The sequence below is a fragment of the Neoarius graeffei genome, chromosome 28 (assembly GCF_027579695.1).
Source record: "Neoarius graeffei isolate fNeoGra1 chromosome 28, fNeoGra1.pri, whole genome shotgun sequence".
In the NCBI taxonomy this organism is placed as follows: domain Eukaryota; kingdom Metazoa; phylum Chordata; class Actinopteri; order Siluriformes; family Ariidae; genus Neoarius; species Neoarius graeffei.
The window spans coordinates 28,413,016-28,432,745 of NC_083596.1; the positions used below are offsets into that span (position 1 = coordinate 28,413,016).

A 19,730-nucleotide genomic window follows, 5' to 3' on the forward strand; every position below is an offset into this window, starting at 1 on the left:
TTTTTGTGTTAAAATAAAAACAAATAACAAAATAACCAGTCACTTTTTCATTTTTTGATTGCCATTTGAAAATAGAAAGAACGAATGATACACTGATTCAAACAATTAAGCTATATGGTACTTTCATCACAAGCATGTTGTTTAGCGTGCCCTATAAGGCCTACTTCATGAAACAGTAATCAGTGGCTACATTCAACTTGTAATAGATTTCAGTAGTTAGTAAAGTCTTATAAAAAAAGTCTGTTTTCAGTCATCCCAACATTGCCACTATTTAATATTGTCTAGCCTATTTGAAAGCAGGACCTACATGTAACACTAAAAAGTGCACAGTGCTTCATTGCAAGAGTCACTTTTTTTTAAATATTTATTTTTGAGCGAGTTTGCCTTTGTTTAACAGTAGCTGGTATAGAGGTTGGCAGAAAACAGGGAGAGAGGGTGAAAAACCCAAGACAAGAATCGAACCATGTTTCAGGAGTTACCGGTACAAGACATGTGCAGTAACCACCAGACTACCAAGACCCGCAGTTTCGCCTGCTCCTGCACTGAAAAAAGTAACCTACCGTATAGAATTTACCCAATAAATCGGAGGTAACAATTTGCATTGACTTGTTTGGGGTAGATTTAATTCCATATATTGAGTATAAAATAACTGAAATAAAAAGCTATGAAATACTTAAATTGGGTAAAATTTACCTCACATTTGTGTCTATTCAACAGCTATTTTCTCACTGAAATTGGGTAAAATTATCTCTTGTTTGCTAGTAGGTAATACCTGATAATTACTAATCAAAAGGTAATTAATATCACTTACGGTAGTAACCATTACTTATTCGGAGAAGGTAAGATATACCCACCCAAAAAAAAGACATTCAGATGGTTCATCATCTCAATGTTTTTAATCCATAAAATCATAAAAAAAAACACAGAATAAAGTGCAGTACAACAGCTTCACACAACATTTCAAGTAATAAGCCTGTTTTATACGGTAACTCACTAACTAACAGCTTCAAATGTTGTTTCTGGACTGACCAAATCTGCAGTCCAGGTGCATTTATACAACAAATAACTGAACCGCCTTGTTTATATGCAGCAACGATGCACCAAATGATCAAAAAACACAAAATAAAGTGCAATACAACAGCTTCACACAACATTTCAAGTAATGAACCTGTTTTACGGTATACCGTAGCTCACTAAACTACCGTAACAGCCGGAGAGAGGAAGATGGCAGTCCGAGAGTTCCCTGGCTGACTGCAATAATTCCTAAATATTCCTTGGCTGACTGCAATAATCGAGTAAATTTTATCTGGTTTGCTTAGATTATATTTACCACTCTCCAAAATCACTTCTTACAGTGCACACTGAAAAAAGTAACCTACGGTATAGAATTTACCCAATAAATCGGAGGTGACAATTTGCATTGACTTGTTTGGGGTAGATTTCATTCCATATATTGAGTATAAAATAACTGAAATAAAAAGCTATGAAATACTTAAATAAATTGGGTAAAATTTACCTCACATTTATGTATCTATTCAACAGCTATTTTCTCACTGAAATTGGGTAAATTATCTCTTGTTTGTTAGTAGGTAATACCTGATAATTACTAATCAAAGGTAATTAATATCACTTAGTAACCATTACTTATTCGGAGAAGGTAAGATGTACCCCCCCAAAAAAACTTTCAGATGGTTCATCATCTCAATGTTTTTAATCCATAAGATCATAAAAAAACCAGAATAAAGTGCAGTACAACAGCTTCACACAACATTTCAAGTAATGTTTTTTTTAATGAGAGAAGCGCCATCTAATGGCGACACCGTGGAATCGAATGAATGGGCGTGTTTAGAATTAAAATAGGAGAGGGAGGGGGTATGAGCCCTGCATGGCAGCCCCCTGGCTTTCAGCTGGGAACTGCACGGCAGTCGCATGGCGTGCAGCTGGAACGGGAATTTACAAGAAAAATTCAATGGCTGCTACGGTAGATGGTGCTGTCAACATGGCTCTCCATTTCATCCTCCAGCACCTTCAACACTAGTATCCCAGCTCTTCTGCAGGACAAACTCTCCCAGCTGAGCGCACTCAACTCCACCTGCAGGTGGCTCAGTGCCTTCTGTCCGACAGGAAGCTGGGGACACGCGTCTGACTACTGCACCAGATCCCCCTCAAGATGGTGTCCTCTCTCCTCTACTCTTGTCTCTATATACTAACAGCTGCACATCCAGCCATCAATCTGTCAAGCTCCTGAAATTCACAGATGACCCCACCCTCATTGGACACTCATCTCTAAGTCTGCCTACAGGTGGGAGATTGACCATCTGGCGAACTGATGCAGGCAGAACAACTTGGAGCTCAATGCTCGAACAGTGGAGATGATTGTAGACTTCAGGAGGAGCTCTGCCACATCTGCACTCATCACCATGTTTGACTCCCCAGTGACCTCTGTGGCGTATTTGCACCTCCTGGTCACCACCATCACACATAACCTTAAGTGGGAGATGAACATCAGCTTTCTCACCAAGAAGGCACAGTAGAGGATGTACTTCCTGTGGCAGTTGATGTTCAACCTGCCAAAGACAATGACTTTGCACTTTTACACCATCACTGAGTCCATCCTCACCTTCTCCATAACTGTCTGGTATGCTGCTGCCGCTGCCAAGGATGGACAGTCTGCAGAACATCATTCGTTCTGCTGAGAGAATGATTGCAGCCAAATGTTCCATCTCTCTAGGACCTGCACAACTCCAGGACCCCGAGGAGGGCAGAAAAGATTACGGTTGACCCCTCCCACCCTGGGCACAAACTTTTTGAGACACTGCCGTCTGGCAGGAGGTTGGAGTCCATCAGGACCAAAACCTTATGCCATAAGGCCAGTGTTTTTCCCCCCACTGCAGTTGGCCTCATCAACAAGGTCAGAGACCCCCACTGACTTTGACCTCACACAAACTCCCAATGCATCACATTAATGCACTTTTCCTCTAGACTGCCGTTTGCACAGTTCATGATGTCATGCCATCTTCAATCTGTGCTGTACTGTACAGCAAGCTTGTAGTACTTGAGTCCAGGACTCGGACTCGAGTCCGACTCGTGCCCTAATTTTAAAGTATATACGCAGAGCCATGGCCTCACTTTCATTTATAAATGCCTTGAGACCTCAAGAATGGCACAGGAATAGTTTTAAGCATCAACAATAAATATAGTAATTTTTACGATTAAAGTGATTTTATAGAGGTAGCGGTCTGAGTGAATGACCTTGACGTCCGTAACGTCACAGCAGGAAGTCTATCGGTCTCATCGCTATTTCTGCTATACTAAAACACAGAGCTGACTGCAACTCCGATCCTCCATTTTGAGCTAATTTATTGCCATGCCACGTAGATGTGTTGCTGGCAGGTGCAGCAACATGACAGAAGCTGGATTTACGTTGCATTCATGGCCCAAGAATGTTCAAACTGCAAAGATTTGGACGCATTTTGTGAGAAGTTCACAGGCACACTGGGCACCTATGAAGTGATCTCTCCTCTGCTCTGCACATTTTACTGAAGACTCATATGAGACCTCTGATCTGTTGAGGAGCGTTGGCTATCAGCCTGTATTGAAAGAGTGCAGTACCAATAATAAAAAAAAAGAAAACTACAAGAAAAGGGAATTATTTATTTTATTTTTTAAAGGAAAGTGAGTTCCGTTGCACCAGTCCTCCCGGAGTGAGCCGAGGGTTGTTGCTAAAACCCAGAATGGGACAGGACAGATCACTCTGACAGTGACCTCCCCGCAGTTGTTGCTAAAACAGGTGACATTCCGTCCCAGCCTGAGCCCAGCAGTAATGACAGAATACACAGTATGAAGATAGTGAATGAGTGGAGCCAGCTGTCTTATTTCTAAACAGGATATTGCTGTCATCTCACCCTTACGTGGAAGAAGTGAATGAACAGAGAACTGAATGAACAACTGAAAGTCAGATTGTTTCAAAAACAATTGGCCACAACATCGGCCTTCAAGAAGTGAGAATGCAAACGGGTAAGCTCCGACTCTCATTTGGATAAAAAAAAAAAAAAAAAATCTGTTGTTTACCTGCATTTAGATTAAGACATGTAACTTGTATTGTGTGTTTAAATTACTGGTATAAGATCATTTAATTTGCTTCAGAATGTGATTGTCTAGTTCATCTGATTATTTAATTAGCCTTTTATGTTTTATCAGTGAAAAATGCATGCATGTACATGTATGTTGCATAAGTTTTATAACACCTGTTTTAATGAGAGTCAACCCACAATGAAGTCAAGTCAGTCTTAGTTGAGCAAGTCGGTAATGGTATTTCTTACTTTCACCATAAATATTTATTTATATGACTTTGGTCTATAGCTGTAAAAGGCCTCGGCCTTAAAGGAACAGTCCACCGTACTTCCATAATGAAATATGCTCTTATCTGAATTGAGACGAGCTGCTCCGTACCTCTCCGAGCTTTGCGCGACCTCCCAGTCAGTCAGACGCGCTGTCACTCCTGTTAGCAATGTAGCTAGGCTCAGCATGGCCAATGGTATTTTTTGGGGCTGTAGTTAGATGCGACCAAACTCTTCCGCGTTTTTCCTGTTTACATAGGTTTACATGACCAGTGATATGAAACAAGTTCAGTTACACAAATTGAAACGTAGCGATTTTCTATGTTATGGAAAGTCCGCACTATAATGACAGGCGTACTAACACCTTCTGCGCGCTTCGACAGCACATCAATGATAAGATAAGATAAGAGCATATTTCATTATGGAAGTACGGTGGACTGTTCCTTTAAAACCGGTTACTGCAGTGATGTCATGCACTCAGGCATGGTTAGCTCAGTGAGGCAGCTCAAATGCCAACTTTGTGGTCGATTTTAACTCAATTTTTTTATTCCCATTTATGCAGCATACAAGAGTCAAGGATGAAGATACTATCCACTCAAATTTATTAAAAAATAAAAAGGTTCTGTGTATCTCCTTTAAGGACTTGTGACTTGACTTGGACTCGTGCATTAACTGCATTCAGACTCAAATTGGAGATGAGATGACTCTGATTTTTTTTCTTTATTTTTTTGTAACATGCCATAATTTGGCATAGGATATTTATCTACATTAATTTTTGTGCAAGAGTGTTGCAGCTTTGCACCTTGGCACATGCATCCAACAGACTCTTGGGTACGCTCCGGACAACGCGCATACCAAGCGGAATCTCGTGCATTGTAAACGACTCACCCCTGCACAGGATTAAGGCACAAACAGCATGCCTACATAAAAACTGTAATAACACACTTACTTTGCAAAGTGTTGCATTGCTGACACATTACCTAGCCTTATTACCTCATCTGGGACAGAGTCCACCAGGGGGCAAGGTATTGTTTTCAGTGAGGTTTTTTTTTTTTAAGCAATATTTACGGGAAAACTGCTGGACCAATCTTCATGAAACTTTCAGGATAGATGGGCATTGGTCTCAAATAGAACCGCCAACATTTTGAGGGTCATCTGGTCAAGGTCACCAAGAAGCTCAAAATCAGTTATTACAGATTTACTACATAATTATATGTAAGGAAATCGTAGCTCCTCTGAAGAGCTCTTCAGTTGCACTTAATCCAAAATAAAAAAAAAGTGCTACCGGGCAAGGTTTGTTTTGCCTGGCAACACTTGTTTCCTTGTTTGATTTCCTGTTTCTTGTCTTTGATAGCCTGGTCATGCCTCACTCGACCTATTGCCTGTTTCACTGTTTTACAATTTTGCCTGCCATTCTGGATTGTTTACCTGTCTTCACTTGTATTAATAAACACAGCTTCTGCACCTACATCCATCTCCCAACCATCTCTGACAGAATACTTCACACTCTCTAACAAAGAGAATGCATATTCGCCTGTTCATGTGTCATGTTCAGGAACAAACTAACATTAATAGCGCTAAAACAGTCACCGTCAAATGGTGTGGTTGAAGTCTTGTTCTCTGACTTGACTCAGCTCAATAGTGGACTTGACTCGGACTCGACTCAGTTTTTTTTTTTAAAATGACTTGGACTTGAACACTGGGGACTCTACTACAACACTGCTGCATAGCTTGGGCAAGTCAACAATCCATTGCACATACTTTAGGTTTCTTTTTTAATTGTACATTTTAGATTTCTTGATATTTTTATTTTCTACCTTTTGTCTCTTTACTAAATTTATCATCTTAATTGTTTATGCACCAAACACCAAAGCAAATTATTTACATGTGAGATTAATAAATTAAATTCTGATTCTTTATAAAGTTGTATTCATGCACAAACATTTTCCCCACTACTTTCTCCTCTTCTTATTGCTAAGAAAACTGAAGACTTGCATCACTTCTCCTGTTACCTGTCGACTAGAAACTACAATCAACTAGATAGAACTCTACGCCAACGATGCCTCCGCCTGGTAGACCACACGCCTTAAGTTGTGATTTGGGGATGGACATTTGACCTCACAGTAATCCTGACCTGGTGAAATTACTTGTATTTGCTAGGGTTTTGCTGGGATTCGAACGTGGTTCGCTGGTGTGATAATCCAGCAAACCCCCACTAGGCCACCAGGGGGATGACTCAAATGCAGAGGCATGAGGTGGAAGTAGAAAAGTATCAAAAAGTTTATTTACAATATATACAGTCCAAAAAGAAATAATCCAAAACGCTCAGAAGATGAAGGGAAAAATAAAAAATATCCAAAAGTTCAAAGTCAAAACAAAAGCCAAAAAACCAGAAAAGAAAAGGCAAAAATACCAATGCTCAGAAGATCCAAAAAACAGTAAATACTAAGTCCAAAAAGAAAAGCAAAGTGCAAAACCAAAAACACAAAGGCAAGGAACACGGTACAGAGGTAACTGGAGCTAAACATAACAGCACAAAAACTCCGTGACAAGAGGACTGAACTCAGGGGTATAAATACACAAACTAATTAAGGACAGGGCGGGGCAGGAAACAGGCAATAAGAAACACAAAACACAGAACACAGTGGCGACCTCTAGAGGCCAAAACAAACATGACCAAACAAAGGAAATAACAGCGGCCTCTAGAGGCCAAAACCGTCCCAGTCCTAACAGGACCCCCCCTCTAGGAGCGTCTCCTGACGTTCCCAGGGCGATCAGGATGAGCCGAATGGAAGTCCCGACAAAGTTCTTTATCAAGTATGTCCCGAGCTGGGACCCAGCAGCGCTCCTCAGGGCCATAGCCCTCCCAGTCCACAAGATATTGGAGACCCCCGCGAACCCGGCGGGAGTCCAGCAGGCGGCGCACAGTGAAAATGGTCTGACCCTGGAAGATGCGGGGCGGGGGGTTCCTAGGGGCAGGGGCATACGTGGACGTCAGTACGGGCCGCAACAGGAAAACATGGAATGTGGGGTTGATCCTTAGCGTACGTGGTAACTGGAGCCGGTAGGAGACAGGGTTAACTCTGCGTACAACCTTGAAGGGGCCAATGTAGCGAGGAGCAAGCTTGCGGTTCTCCACCCGCAGCGGAAGGTCCTTGGTGGCCAGCCAAACCCGCTGCCCAGGGCGGAAAGTGTGGGCAGGTCTCCTATGGCGGTTGGCCTGAGTCTGGTTGGTGCTGGAGGTCTGGATGAGTGTCCTCCTGACCTTGCTCCAGGTCTTGCGACACCGTCTCACGTATTGGTTGACCGAGGGCACCCCAGTGTCCTCCTCCTGGTCCGGGAACAGAGGTGGCTGGAACCCGAATTGGCACTGGAACGGCGACAGCTTGGTGGCCGATGACTGCAGGGTGTTGTGGGCGTACTCTGCCCATGGCAGCCAGGTGCTCCACGATGTCGGGTTATCCATAGCCAGGCCTCGCAGGGTGGTTTCCAGGTCTTGGTTGAGCCTCTCCGTCTGGCCATTGGACTGGGGGTGGAACCCAGAGGAGAGGCTGGCAGTGGCTCCGATGAGCTTGCAGAAGCCGTGCCACACTCGGGAGGAGAACTGGGGCTCCCGGTCAGAGACGATGTCCTGTGGAAGACCAAAGACTCGGAAGACGTGATTAAATAACAATTTAGCAGTGTCAAGGGCAGAAGGAAGTTTGCACAGTGGTATAAAGCAGCAGGCCTTGGAGAATCTGTCCACTATGACCAAAATGACAGTGTTACCTTGAGACTCAGGGAGACCCGTGATGAAGTCGACCGCCACGTGGGACCAGGGATGCCGGGAAATAGGCAGAGAATGCAGGAGGCCCTGGGGACGCTGTTGAGGGTTCTTGGTTCTGGTGCAGACCTCACAGGACAGGACGAATGACCTCACTTCCTTCTCCATATTAGGCCACCAGAAGCGCCTTTTCAGGAAGTCCAGGGTCCTCCGAGCTCCCGGGTGGGCGGTGAGAGGGGAAGAGTGACCCCACTGGAGAACCTTGGCCCGGGATTGACGAGGGACATACAGGAGGCCCAGTGGCCCCATCCCAGGATCAGGGTCCCGGCGTTGAGCTTGTCGAACGGTCTCCTCAATACCCCAGCGGACAGGAGCCACAATCCGGGATACAGGGATAATAGGCCCAACTTCACTCTCCCTGTTGTTGAGCGAGAACAGCCTGGAGAGCGCGTCCGGTTTGGTGTTCTTAGAGCCCGGGCGGTATGATAGGGTGAAGTTGAAACGGCTGAAAAACAAAGCCCACCTAGCCTGTCGTGGGTTCAGCCTCTTGGCTTGCTGGAGGTACTCCAGGTTCTTATGGTCCGTCCACACCAGGAATGGATGTTGCGCTCCCTCCAGCCAGTGCCTCCACTCCTCAAGGGCTCGTTTGACCGCTAGCAGTTCCCGATCCCCCACATCATAGCGGGACTCCGCAGGGCTCAGGCGGTGGGAGAAGTAAGCGCAGGGGTGCAGCTTCCCTTCCGAGCATTGAGAGAGCACCGCGCCGACACCACTGTCCGAGGCGTCCACCTCCACGATGAATGGTTGGGAGGTGTCCGGGAGAACCAGAATGGGTGCCGTGCAAAAGCGGTGTTTGAGGTCATTAAACGCCTTTTCCGCCTGAGGGGACCAGACATAGGATCCACCAGTCCTTTTGGTGAGGTCTGACATAAGTGCTGGTACGGAACTGAAGTTCCTGATGAACTTGCGGTAGAAGTTAGCGAATCCTAAGAACCGCTGAACCTCCTTAACGGACTTGGGAGGAGGCCAGTCCCGGACGGCCAGGGTCTTGGCTGGGTCCATTTGGAGTTGCCCCGTTCGTATGACAAATCCCAGGAAGGAGACCTCGGGGACATGAAACTCGCATTTCTGGGCTTTAGCAAACAAATTATTCTGTAAAAGTCTCTGGAGGACTTGGCGGACATGGTGGCGGTGCTCCTGTAAGGTCTTGGAGAATATCAGGATGTTGTTGAGGTAGACGAAAACGTATAGATTAATCATATCCCTCAAGACATTGTTAATAAGGTCCTGAAAAACAGCTGGTGCACTGGTGAGTCTGAAGGGCATCACCTGGTACTCGTAGTGCCCTGATGGGGTGTTAAAGGCGGTCTTCCACTAGTCTCCCTGTCGGATACGGACGAGGTGGTATGCGTTCCGTAAGTCCAACTTGGTGAAGATGGTGGCGCCTTGGAGCAGGTCGAATGCTGTGGACATCAGCGGAAGGGGATAGCGGTTGCGCACGGTGATCTTGTTCAGGCCCCTATAATCAATACATGGCCGGAGCCCCCCATCCTTCTTGCCGACAAAGAAGAAGCCGGCACCAGCGGGTGAGGTGGAGGGTCGAATGAACCCAGAGGCCAAGGCTTCCTTGATGTACTCCTCCATGGCCTTGCGTTCTGGCTGAGAGAGGGAGAACAGTCGGCCCCGAGGAGGAGTAGTCCCAGGGAGCAAGTTGATGGCACAGTCGTAGGCATGGTGCGGAGGAAGAACGGTGGCCCTGCTCTTGCTAAAGACCTCTTTGAGATCCCAGTACTCTCTGGGAACTTGAGATAACTCGGTGAGATCAGGAGGCTCGGCAGGAGATACAGGAGAGCTAGAGAGCAGACAAGAGGCATAGCAAGCAGGACCCCACTCCACAACCTGGCTAGTGACCCAGTCTATACGAGGGTTGTGGCGGGTAAGCCAAGGAAGACCTAGAATAACTGGGAACTCTGGCGAATGAATAAGGTGCAGGGATATTTCTTCCTTGTGACGTTGAGACTGGAGGAAGACTGGATAAGTTACTTGGGTGACTCTTCTGTCACCTAAGGCTTGGCCATCCAGGGCAGACACAGACAGTGGGACTTCAAGAGGTGCAGTCGGGACATTGATACTTTGGGCGAAGTGAACATCCATAAAGTTTCCAGCTGCCCCGGAGTCTAACAAGGCCTGACAAGAATGGACAGACTCACCCCAGGAGATGGAGACCGGAATGTAGACACCTTGGCCAGGGAGTTCGGGAGAGAGGGTAGGCCCCGTCACAACCCTCCCTCGGCTGGACGGGGCGGTCCTTGTCCCGAGAGCTCGGGACATGATGCTCGGAAGTGGCCAGGCTTGCCACAGTAGATGCAGCACTTGTCCCTCCTTCTGCGCTCCCTCAGATGCGGAGAGGCGAGTACGGCCCACTTGCATGGATTCTGGACAGTCACTGGAGGAGGTAGACGGGGTCCAGGTAGAGGCAGGGAGGCCGGGGAGGCTCAGGACTTGGCAGTGTTCTCTCATCCTGTTGTCAAGACGAGTAGAATGTGAGATCAGAGTTTCGAGGTCACTTGGGCATCCGATAGAAGCCAGACTGTCTTTGATGGGGTCAGACAGACCATGGTGGAAGGCTGACACCAGGGCAGTCTCGTTCCGTCCACTTACTGCTGCAAGCATCCAGAACGAGATGGCGTAGTCTGTGATGCTTCCCCCTTGCCGGATGGACATGAGCTTTCTAGCTGCGTCTTTACTGATGTCTGCTTGATCGAAGACACGAAGCATCTCCTCAGTAAACAGCTGGAAATCAGAGCACTCGGGTTCCTGTCTCTGCCAGATAGCAGTGGCCCAGGCCCACGCCTTACCAGCTAACAAGGTTATCACAAAGTCAATCTTGCGGCGATCCGTAGTGTAGGTGGTAGACTGAAGCTCAAAGGTGAGTTGGCACTGGGTAAGGAACTCCCGACACTCACTGTGCTTGCCGTCATACCTCTGTGGTGCAGGAAGGCTGGGTTCGCGAGGTGAAGGAGGCAGCGTGGCCAGAGGCACTGGAGCGGGAGCGGATGGCGGAGCAGAATCAGGCGGAGGAGATGGGGGTAGAGAAGTCAGCTGTGCCAGGGTTTTTCCCAATCTGCTGAAGCAGTACCTCGTGGCGAGTAAGGGTCTCACGTTGGCTTGCAAGAGTACGTCCATGAGTGTCCATGGTAGCTCCGAAGCGTGTTAAAGTGGCCATAATTCCCTGAAGGTTAGCCGGGTAGACAGTTGAAGAAGCCTCTGCTGAGTCGGTCATGACGGAGTCTTTCTGTTAGGGTTTTGCTGAGATTCGAACGTGGTTCGCTGGTGTGATAATCCAGCAAACCCCCACTAGGCCACCAGGGGGATGACTCAAATGCAGAGGTGTGAGGTGGAAGTAGAAAAGTATTAAAAAGTTTATTTACAATATATACAGTCCAAAAAGAAATAATCCAAAACGCTCAGAAGATGAAGGGAAAAATAAAAAATATCCAAAAGTTCAAAGTCAAAACAAAAGCCAAAAAACCAGAAAAGAAAAGGCAAAAATACCAATGCTCAGAAGATCCAAAAACAGTAAATACTAAGTCCAAAAAGCAAAGCAAAGTGCAAAACCAAAAAGACAAAGGCAAGGAACATGGTACAGAGGTAACTGGAGCTAAACATAACAGCACAAAGACTCCGTGACAAGAGAACTGAACTCAGGGGTATAAATACACAAACTGATTAAGGACAGGGCGGGGCAGGAAACAGGCAATAAGACAAACACAAAAACACAAAACACAGTGGCGACCTCTAGAGGCCAAAACAAACATGACCAAACAAAGGAAATAACAGCGGCCTCTAGAGGCCAAAACAGTCCCAGTCCTAACAGTATTAGCCTTGGAGATATTGTGTTCACAAGGTTTCGGACAGACATTTGACCTCACAGTGACCTTGACCTTAGACCTTTTGATCTCCAAATCTAATCAGTTTATCTTTGTCCCCAAATGCACAAATGGTGAAAGTTTGGTGAAATTCCTTTCATCTGCCTTGGAGATATTGTGTTCACAAGGTTCTCGGACAGACAATTGACCTCATAGTGACCTTAGACCTTTTGATCTCAAAATCTAATCGGTTTATCTTTGTCCCCAAATGCACAAATGGTGAAAGTTTGGTGAAATTCCTTTCATCTGCCTTGGAGATATTGTGTTTACAAGGATTCCGACAGATATTTGACCTTACAGTGACCTTGACCTTAGACATTTTGATCTCAAAATCTAATCAGTTCATGTTTGTCCCAAAGCGCACAAATGGTGAAAGTTTGGTGAAATTCCTTTCATCAGCCTTTGAGATATCGCATTCACAAGGTTTCAGGACGGACGCACGCATGCACGGACAGACGGACAACCTGAAAACATAATGCCTCCTGCACCTTACGGTGGCGGAGGCATAAAAATAACCCAATGTAACAGTGTATTAATATCTTCTCTACTGTGGGCCAGTAAACAAGTGATGATTGCACTTGAAAGGTGAGCTAATGGCATGATCAATTTTTGTCATTAACTCGGAGTGTATTGCACATGTAAAGTAATGGCAGCTTCTGGAGGTCAAGATATGTATTAAATGTTGAGGATTTTAAAATAATGGTGTGTTTCTAACATTTTATTAGAAGAGGGCAATTACATCGGATTAATGTCTACAAGTTTTAATAGTCAGGGTTCCTTTTAAGCTGAATGAAGTGTTTGCGTGCCTTCCAACACCTTGCATCTCTGATGCTTGTAATATAAAACACAAAGGAAGCCCATTTCCTCAGAATCCTCCATACCTGAAAAGAACACATGAGGGTCTCGTCCACACTCATCATGGCTCCAGCATTGTCAAACTCACCACAATAGTTTGGCGCAGAAAAAAGCGTCACCAACTGCCTCTTGGCAAAGAACTCATAGCCGTCTTCCACCACCTACAGAAGAAAGTGACAAAACACGGAAATAATTCCAGTTTCATCTTAAACCATAAGATTGACATTGGGGAAATAGAATTGCTTCCTGCAGCACAAACACCATCCAACAAATTGAGGCAACTTAATTTTATGACAAAATATTTCAGAAGTTAATCCTTAGGCCCAAGTGCTGTATTTCACTGAGTTTTGGTCATTCAGTATATTAATGTTCTTACATCTGATCACATTTGTAGTTGCAAAGGTCAGCAATTCTTTAAGCTATAAAAAGTCAAAACAGGAGGAGATTACAGTACTCAGAGCTGCTGAAAGATTTAATAATACAGATCGAGGAGATACAACCCCAATTCCAAAAAAAGCTGGGATGCTGTGCAAACTAAAAAACAGAATGCGATAATTTGCAAATCATGGAAACCCTATATTTAATTGAAAATAGTAGAAAGACAACATATCAAATGTTGGATCTGAAATTTTATTTTTTGAATTTAAGGTCAGGAATACATTTCAAAAAAGTTGGGACAGGAGCATGTTTACCACTGTGTTGCATTTCCTCTACTTTTAACAACACTCTAAACATTTGTGAACTAGGTAGACCAATTGCTGTAGTTTTGAAAGAGAAATGTTGTCCCATTCTTGCCTGATATACAATTTCAGTTGCTCAACAGTTCAGGGTCTCCTTTGTTGTATTTTGCTATTTATAATGCGCTAAACGTTTTAAATGGGAGACAAGTCTGGACTCCAGGCAGGCCAGTTTAGCGCATGGACTCTTACTACAGAACCATGCAGTTTTAATATGTGCAAAAAGCTGTTTGGCATTGTCTTGCTGAAAACAGGAAGGGCTTCCCTGAAAAAGATTTTGTCTAGATGGCAGCATATTGCTCTGAAACGTGTACATCATTCAACAATAATGATGCCTTCCCAGATGTACAAGCTACCCATGTCATGTGCACTAAGCCGGATGATCCCTCTCCTCTTTAGCCTGGAGGACGTGGCGTCCATGATTTCAAAAAAGAATTTCTACTTTTGATTCATCAGACCTCGGGACAATTTTCCACTTTGTCTCAGTCCATCATGAAATAACTCGAGCCCAGAAAAGGTGGGGGTGTTTCTGGATATTGTTTATATATGGTTTTAACTTCCATTTTTGGATGTAGTAACAAACTGTTCCTGAGCCCATACAGTGATTTCCAGTGCAGACACACATCTGCTTTTAATGCAGTGTTGCCTGAGGACCTGAAGATCACAGGCATCCAATGTCAGTTCTAGCCTTGTCTCTTTCATACAGAGATTTCTCCAGATTCTTGGAATCTTTGCATATGTACCACAGATTATATGAACCCCAAATTCTTTGCAATTTTACATTGAGGAATGTTATTCTTAAACTATTGCACTGTTTGCCCATGCAATCTTTCACAGAGCAGTGAACCCCTCCCCATCTTTACTTCTGAGAGACTCAGCCTGTCTGGGATGCTCTTTGTAACCCAATCATGTTACTGACCTGTTGATTGATTTTATATATATACACACAAAAATTTTCTTTGACACAATTAACAACTGAAAAATGCTGTTTGCATAAGGATTCAAACCCTGTGCTCCAACTTTACACAAATGAAATATACTGCTTTAACAAGGACACAATCGGCATATAATTAACCTCTACCTGTTCATCATTTAAAAAGTTCACTTTCTCTGGAAAAAAATACCTCCTTATTTCAAGTACCATTGGTCAAGACCTCTGCATACTGGGCCCAATTACCTCTCTGATATGTTGCAGCGGCCTAACCCAATCAGATCTACCAGATCGCAGCAGCAAAATTTACTGGTAAAACCTGTTGTGAAAACAAAGTGTGGTGAAGCAGCTTTTAGCTACTATGCAGTACAGCTATGGAACCAACTCCCAGAGGACATCAAAAATGGTCCTGCTGTTGGCAGCTTCAAATCTAGATTAAAGACCAAGCTGTTTTCAGGTGCTTTCTGCTAACTGATATCATCATCTTTACATGTTTTAAACTTTACTTAACTTTTATTCCATTTTATTCTGCTGTTTTTTACTGAACTTTTACTTCATTTTATTATTTTATTTCTGCTATTGTTTAATTCTTATTATTTTTTTCTCTCTTCTTCCCCCTTTATTTTATGTAATTTTATTTTCTATTGTTTACTGTTTTGCCTTTACCTCTGTAAAGCACATTGAACTGCCACTGTGTATGAAATGCGCTATATAAATAAATTTGCCTTGCCTTGCATACAACTGGCCTGTATGGGAATGTGGCTAGAAGGAAGCTACTATTGGAGAAAAAACACAATTCTGTAGTTTGCCACAGTGCATCAGAGTGACCCAGCTAAAATGGGGTAAAGGGGTTTGTGGTTAAAAATATTAACTTTTTGGCCAAAATTCAAAAGGGTTTGTCTGTTGCAAAAGTAACACTGCTTATTCCTCAACAAACCAAGCACACAAAACAACAACAACAACATGCAAAACCATGAAATATTTCTCAGTGGGGATTGGGCATCTTGTTGAAATTAAAAGCTGAATGGGACAAAATTCAGGGAGATGCTGCAAAAGAACCTGATTTGGTCTGCTAAAAAAAATAAAGCTTGGGAGAAACTTCACCTTTCAGCAGGACAATGATCCTGAAAAAAAGTCCAGATCTTAATTCAATCAAGAATTTCACTGCTTTATTTAAAAATTAAAAATTGCAGTCAACAAACATCCAACCAGCCTGAACAACCTGGAACAAATCTTTCAGGAAGACTGGGTGAAAATCATTGTGCAAAGCAGGTAGGAACTTACCCCAACAGACTTAAAGCTGTTATTGCAGTAAAAGATGGTTTTACCAATTACTAGTCTAAAAGAATTGAATATTGTTGATACTCATGATAAAATAATGAATTTTGACTTTACTTTAAGATTATGGTTTGCAATAAAAATGTTGTCTGGAAGAATTATTTTAGTATCATTTGTAATCCAGATGACTTAAATAAAGATGATCAATTAATCTTGCGCAGCTCATTAGTAACACATGGTTGCTAGGAAACACATGGGAAAAAGGAGTTCATATTGCCACCAGTGGGTTTTTTTGGGGTCCATTGTCACATCTCATTGTTTATAGAGGTTGGTAAAGACCACTCAATTGTTATTTAAGACCTGATGATAAAAATAGAATAGAATTTTCTTTTCCCCCACATGACTGCAGACCTTTTATACTATACAATTTATAAAATTTATAGTCTCATTTCCACAAAAGTTGGGATGCTGTGTATAATGTAAATAAAACCAAAATGCAATGATTTGCAAATCATGGAAACCCTATATTTAGTTGAAAACAGTAAATGTTGAAACAGAGAAATTGTTTTATGGAAAATATTTAGTGCCAGCAACACGTTTCAAAAACATTGTGACAAGGGCAACAAAAGATTGGAAATATTGTGTAAAAAAATAATTAGGTTAACAGGATGTATAAAAAGAGCATCCAAAACAGGCCAAGTCTCTCAGAAGTAAAGATGGGGAGGGGTTCACCACTCTGTGAAATACTACATGAGCAAACAGTACAACAATTTAAGAATAGTGTAAAATTGGACAGAATTTGGGAATCACATCATCTACTTTACGTATCATTAAAAGATTCAGAGAATTCTGAGGAATCCCTGTATGCAAGGGACAAGGCTGAAAACCAACATTGGCTGACTCACTTGGCACTGCATTAAAAACACAATTCTGTCGTAGAAATTGCTATATTAGACTGGTACCAAAATTAAAAAAAAAGTGCTTATTTAAGGAGTTAAAGGCATTTGAGACAAAGTCGGCAAACAGTCTTATTTTGTCAATTTGGGTGTGCCCAATTCAAATCTGCAATATGCCGAGCTCTATCTGACCTCTGTTGACCTCTAGAGGTCATTGAACTTTGGGCCTGTAAACGTCTCAGCTGAACCCAGTTTCTCAGCTTTCTAAGGAATGAAATGTACTAAAATGATTAATGAAGTTAGCAAATGGCCTTGTTTGTTAAATGTTTGGGTGCTGAATTCATTTTTCATTTGTAAAACAACATATGACCTCTGATAACCTCAAGGTCATTAAACTTGGCCTATAGGCCTATGCATTTAACGGCATTTTTAAACTGACTTTACTCCCCCAAAAAGAATATGAACAGACAAAAAACAAATAGAAAGGAACAAATACAACATTAAATGCCAGTCCATGTGACTTACTTTTCACAATGAGAATGCCTAGGCGATCACCTTACATAATATTGCATTACATTTAGCGGTTATTGTTTATACAAAGCTACTGAAAAAAGGACAGATTCAGCAGCATACAAAATGTGGGGGCATACAGGTTAATCAGGGTTAGTATATATGAGAGTTTTTTTCTTTGTTTGTTTTTTGTAAAGGCTTTACCCCGTTTAAAACAAAAAACAAACAACAAAGAAAAAAACTCTCATATATACTAACCCTGATTAACCTGTATACCCTGCATGCCCCCACATTTTGTATGCTGCTGAATCTGTCCTTTTTTCAGTAGCTTTGTATAAACAATAACCGCTAAATGTAATGCAATATTATGTAAGGTGATCGCCTAGGCATTCTCATTGTGAAAAGTAAGTCACATGTACATGGACTGGCATTTAATGTTGTATTTGTTCCTTTCTATTTGTTTTTTGTCTGTTCATATTCTTTTTGGGGGAGTAAAGTCAGTTTAAAAATGCCGTTAAATGCATAGGCCTATAGGCCAAGTTTAATGACCTTGAGGTTATATGTCGTTTTACAAATGAAAAATGAATTCAGCACCCAAACATTTAACAAACAAGGCCATTTGCTAACTTCATTAATCATTTTAGTACATTTCATTCCTTAGAAAGCTGAGAAACTGGGTTCAGCTGAGACGTTTACAGGCCCAAAGTTCAATGACCTCTAGAGGTCAACAGAGGTCAGATAGAGCTCGGCATATTGCAGATTTGAATTGGGCACACCCAAATTGACAAAATAAGACTGTTTGCCGACTTTGTCTCAAAAATGCCTTTGGGTATCACAATTCTGGATTTTGGTACCAGTCTATATGGGCTCAAGAACACTTCTGAAAATCATTGTCTGTGAACACAGTTCATCACTGCAGCCACAAATGCAAATTAAAACCATATATTCAATGTCCAGAAACACTGCTTCCTTCTGTGGGCCTGAGCTCCTTTCCTATAGACTGAGGCGAAGTGGAAAATTGTCCCGAGATTTGACAAATAAAAAGCAGAAATTCTTTTGAGAAATCATGGACACCATGGCCTCCGGGCTAAAGAGAAGAGGGACCATCTGGCTCATCAGTGCACAGTTCAAAAGCCAGCATCTGTGATGGTATGGGGGTGCATTAGTGCACATTACATGGGTAGCTTGTACATCTGGGAAGGCATCACTGATGCTGAATGATATATACAGAGCAATATGCTGCCATCCAGACAATCTTTTTTCAGGAAAGGCCATCCTTCTTTTCAGCAAGACAATGCCAAACCGCTTTCTGCACATATTAAAACTGCATGGCTCCATAGTCAGAGTCCAGGTACTAAAAACTGGCCTGCCTGCAGTTCAGATCTGTCTCCCATTTAAAACATTTAGCGCATTATGAAGTGCAAAACACAACAAAGGAGACCCTGAACTGTTGAGCAACTGAAATTTTATATCAGGCAAAAATGGGACATTTCTCTTTCAAAACTACAGCAATTTGTCTCCTCAGTTCCCAAATACTTAGTCTTGTTAAAAGTAGAGGTGATGCAACACAGTGGTAAACATGCCCCTGTCCCAACTGTTTTGAAATATGGTGTTGACATAAAATTCAAAATAAGCATATTTTTTCCAACCCCCCCCCAAAAATCTCAGTTTCAACACTTATGTTTTCTGTACTATTTTCAATGAAATATAGGGTTTCCATGATTTGCAAATTATTGCATTCTGTTTTACTTTAGTTTACACAGCATCCCAACTTTTTTTTGGAATTGGGGTTGTACAGTTCCACTAACGTGTTGTGAAGATCGGACTTTGACAGATGCCTGTTTTTTAAATAAAACTCACTCACACCCGACTGTCGTCCCATTGATTAAAAATGTGTGACTAAGTTTACCTTCAAACTGACTGCTAATCCTAGAGGTTCACATACTTTCATTACTCACATATATGTAATCTTGGAGAATTTCTCAATAAATAAATGACCAAATATAATACTTTTGTCTCATTTGTTTTACTAGGTTCTTTTTATTTACTTTTAGGATTTATGTGAAAGTTGTTTTATGCCATATTTATGCAGAAACATTGAAAATTCTAAAGGGTTCACAAGTGTTCAAGCACCACTGTACAAGAGCATGATCCGTCATGTGTTATTCCTTTCATATCTTCTGTTCTATTCCATTGTAAACTTGTGTTCACACTGGTCAATGACCAAGCAGCAGATAAATGTTCATTTTCTATGTACATGCACATCACAAAGCCTAGATTTCAGTGACATGAACAAGCAACAAACTGACATGAAATTTTCTCAAGTTTATCCTCATTGTATACTTCTGCAGACAAGGCTTTCACACATGAACAGTCAATGTTACGGTGTCAATGACTAAATTTGCGTCACGCGTGCACCGTGTCCGTTTTGGTTACCATCTAAAGACCTGCCCAGGAGCAACACTGTTTGCATCAGCAACATTGGTTTCAT

The 19,730-nt window shown here is 42.6% G+C and overlaps 1 protein-coding gene across 2 annotated transcripts in view; it reads right to left on the reverse strand.

The window, feature by feature from the left end:
• The window catches only part of LOC132875667 (serine/threonine-protein phosphatase PP1-gamma catalytic subunit A), a 322,481-nt gene that overhangs the window by 42,666 nt on the left and 260,085 nt on the right, over positions 1–19,730 (reverse strand). Inside the window, exon 6 of one of the 2 annotated variants that reach the window (XM_060912615.1) lies at positions 12,976–13,048. In XM_060912615.1, coding sequence (XP_060768598.1) covers positions 12,976–13,048 — 73 coding nt within the window. Of the gene's footprint in view, positions 1–12,913; positions 13,049–19,730 lie in introns of both variants that reach the window. The other variant, XM_060912614.1, reaches the window with a different exon arrangement.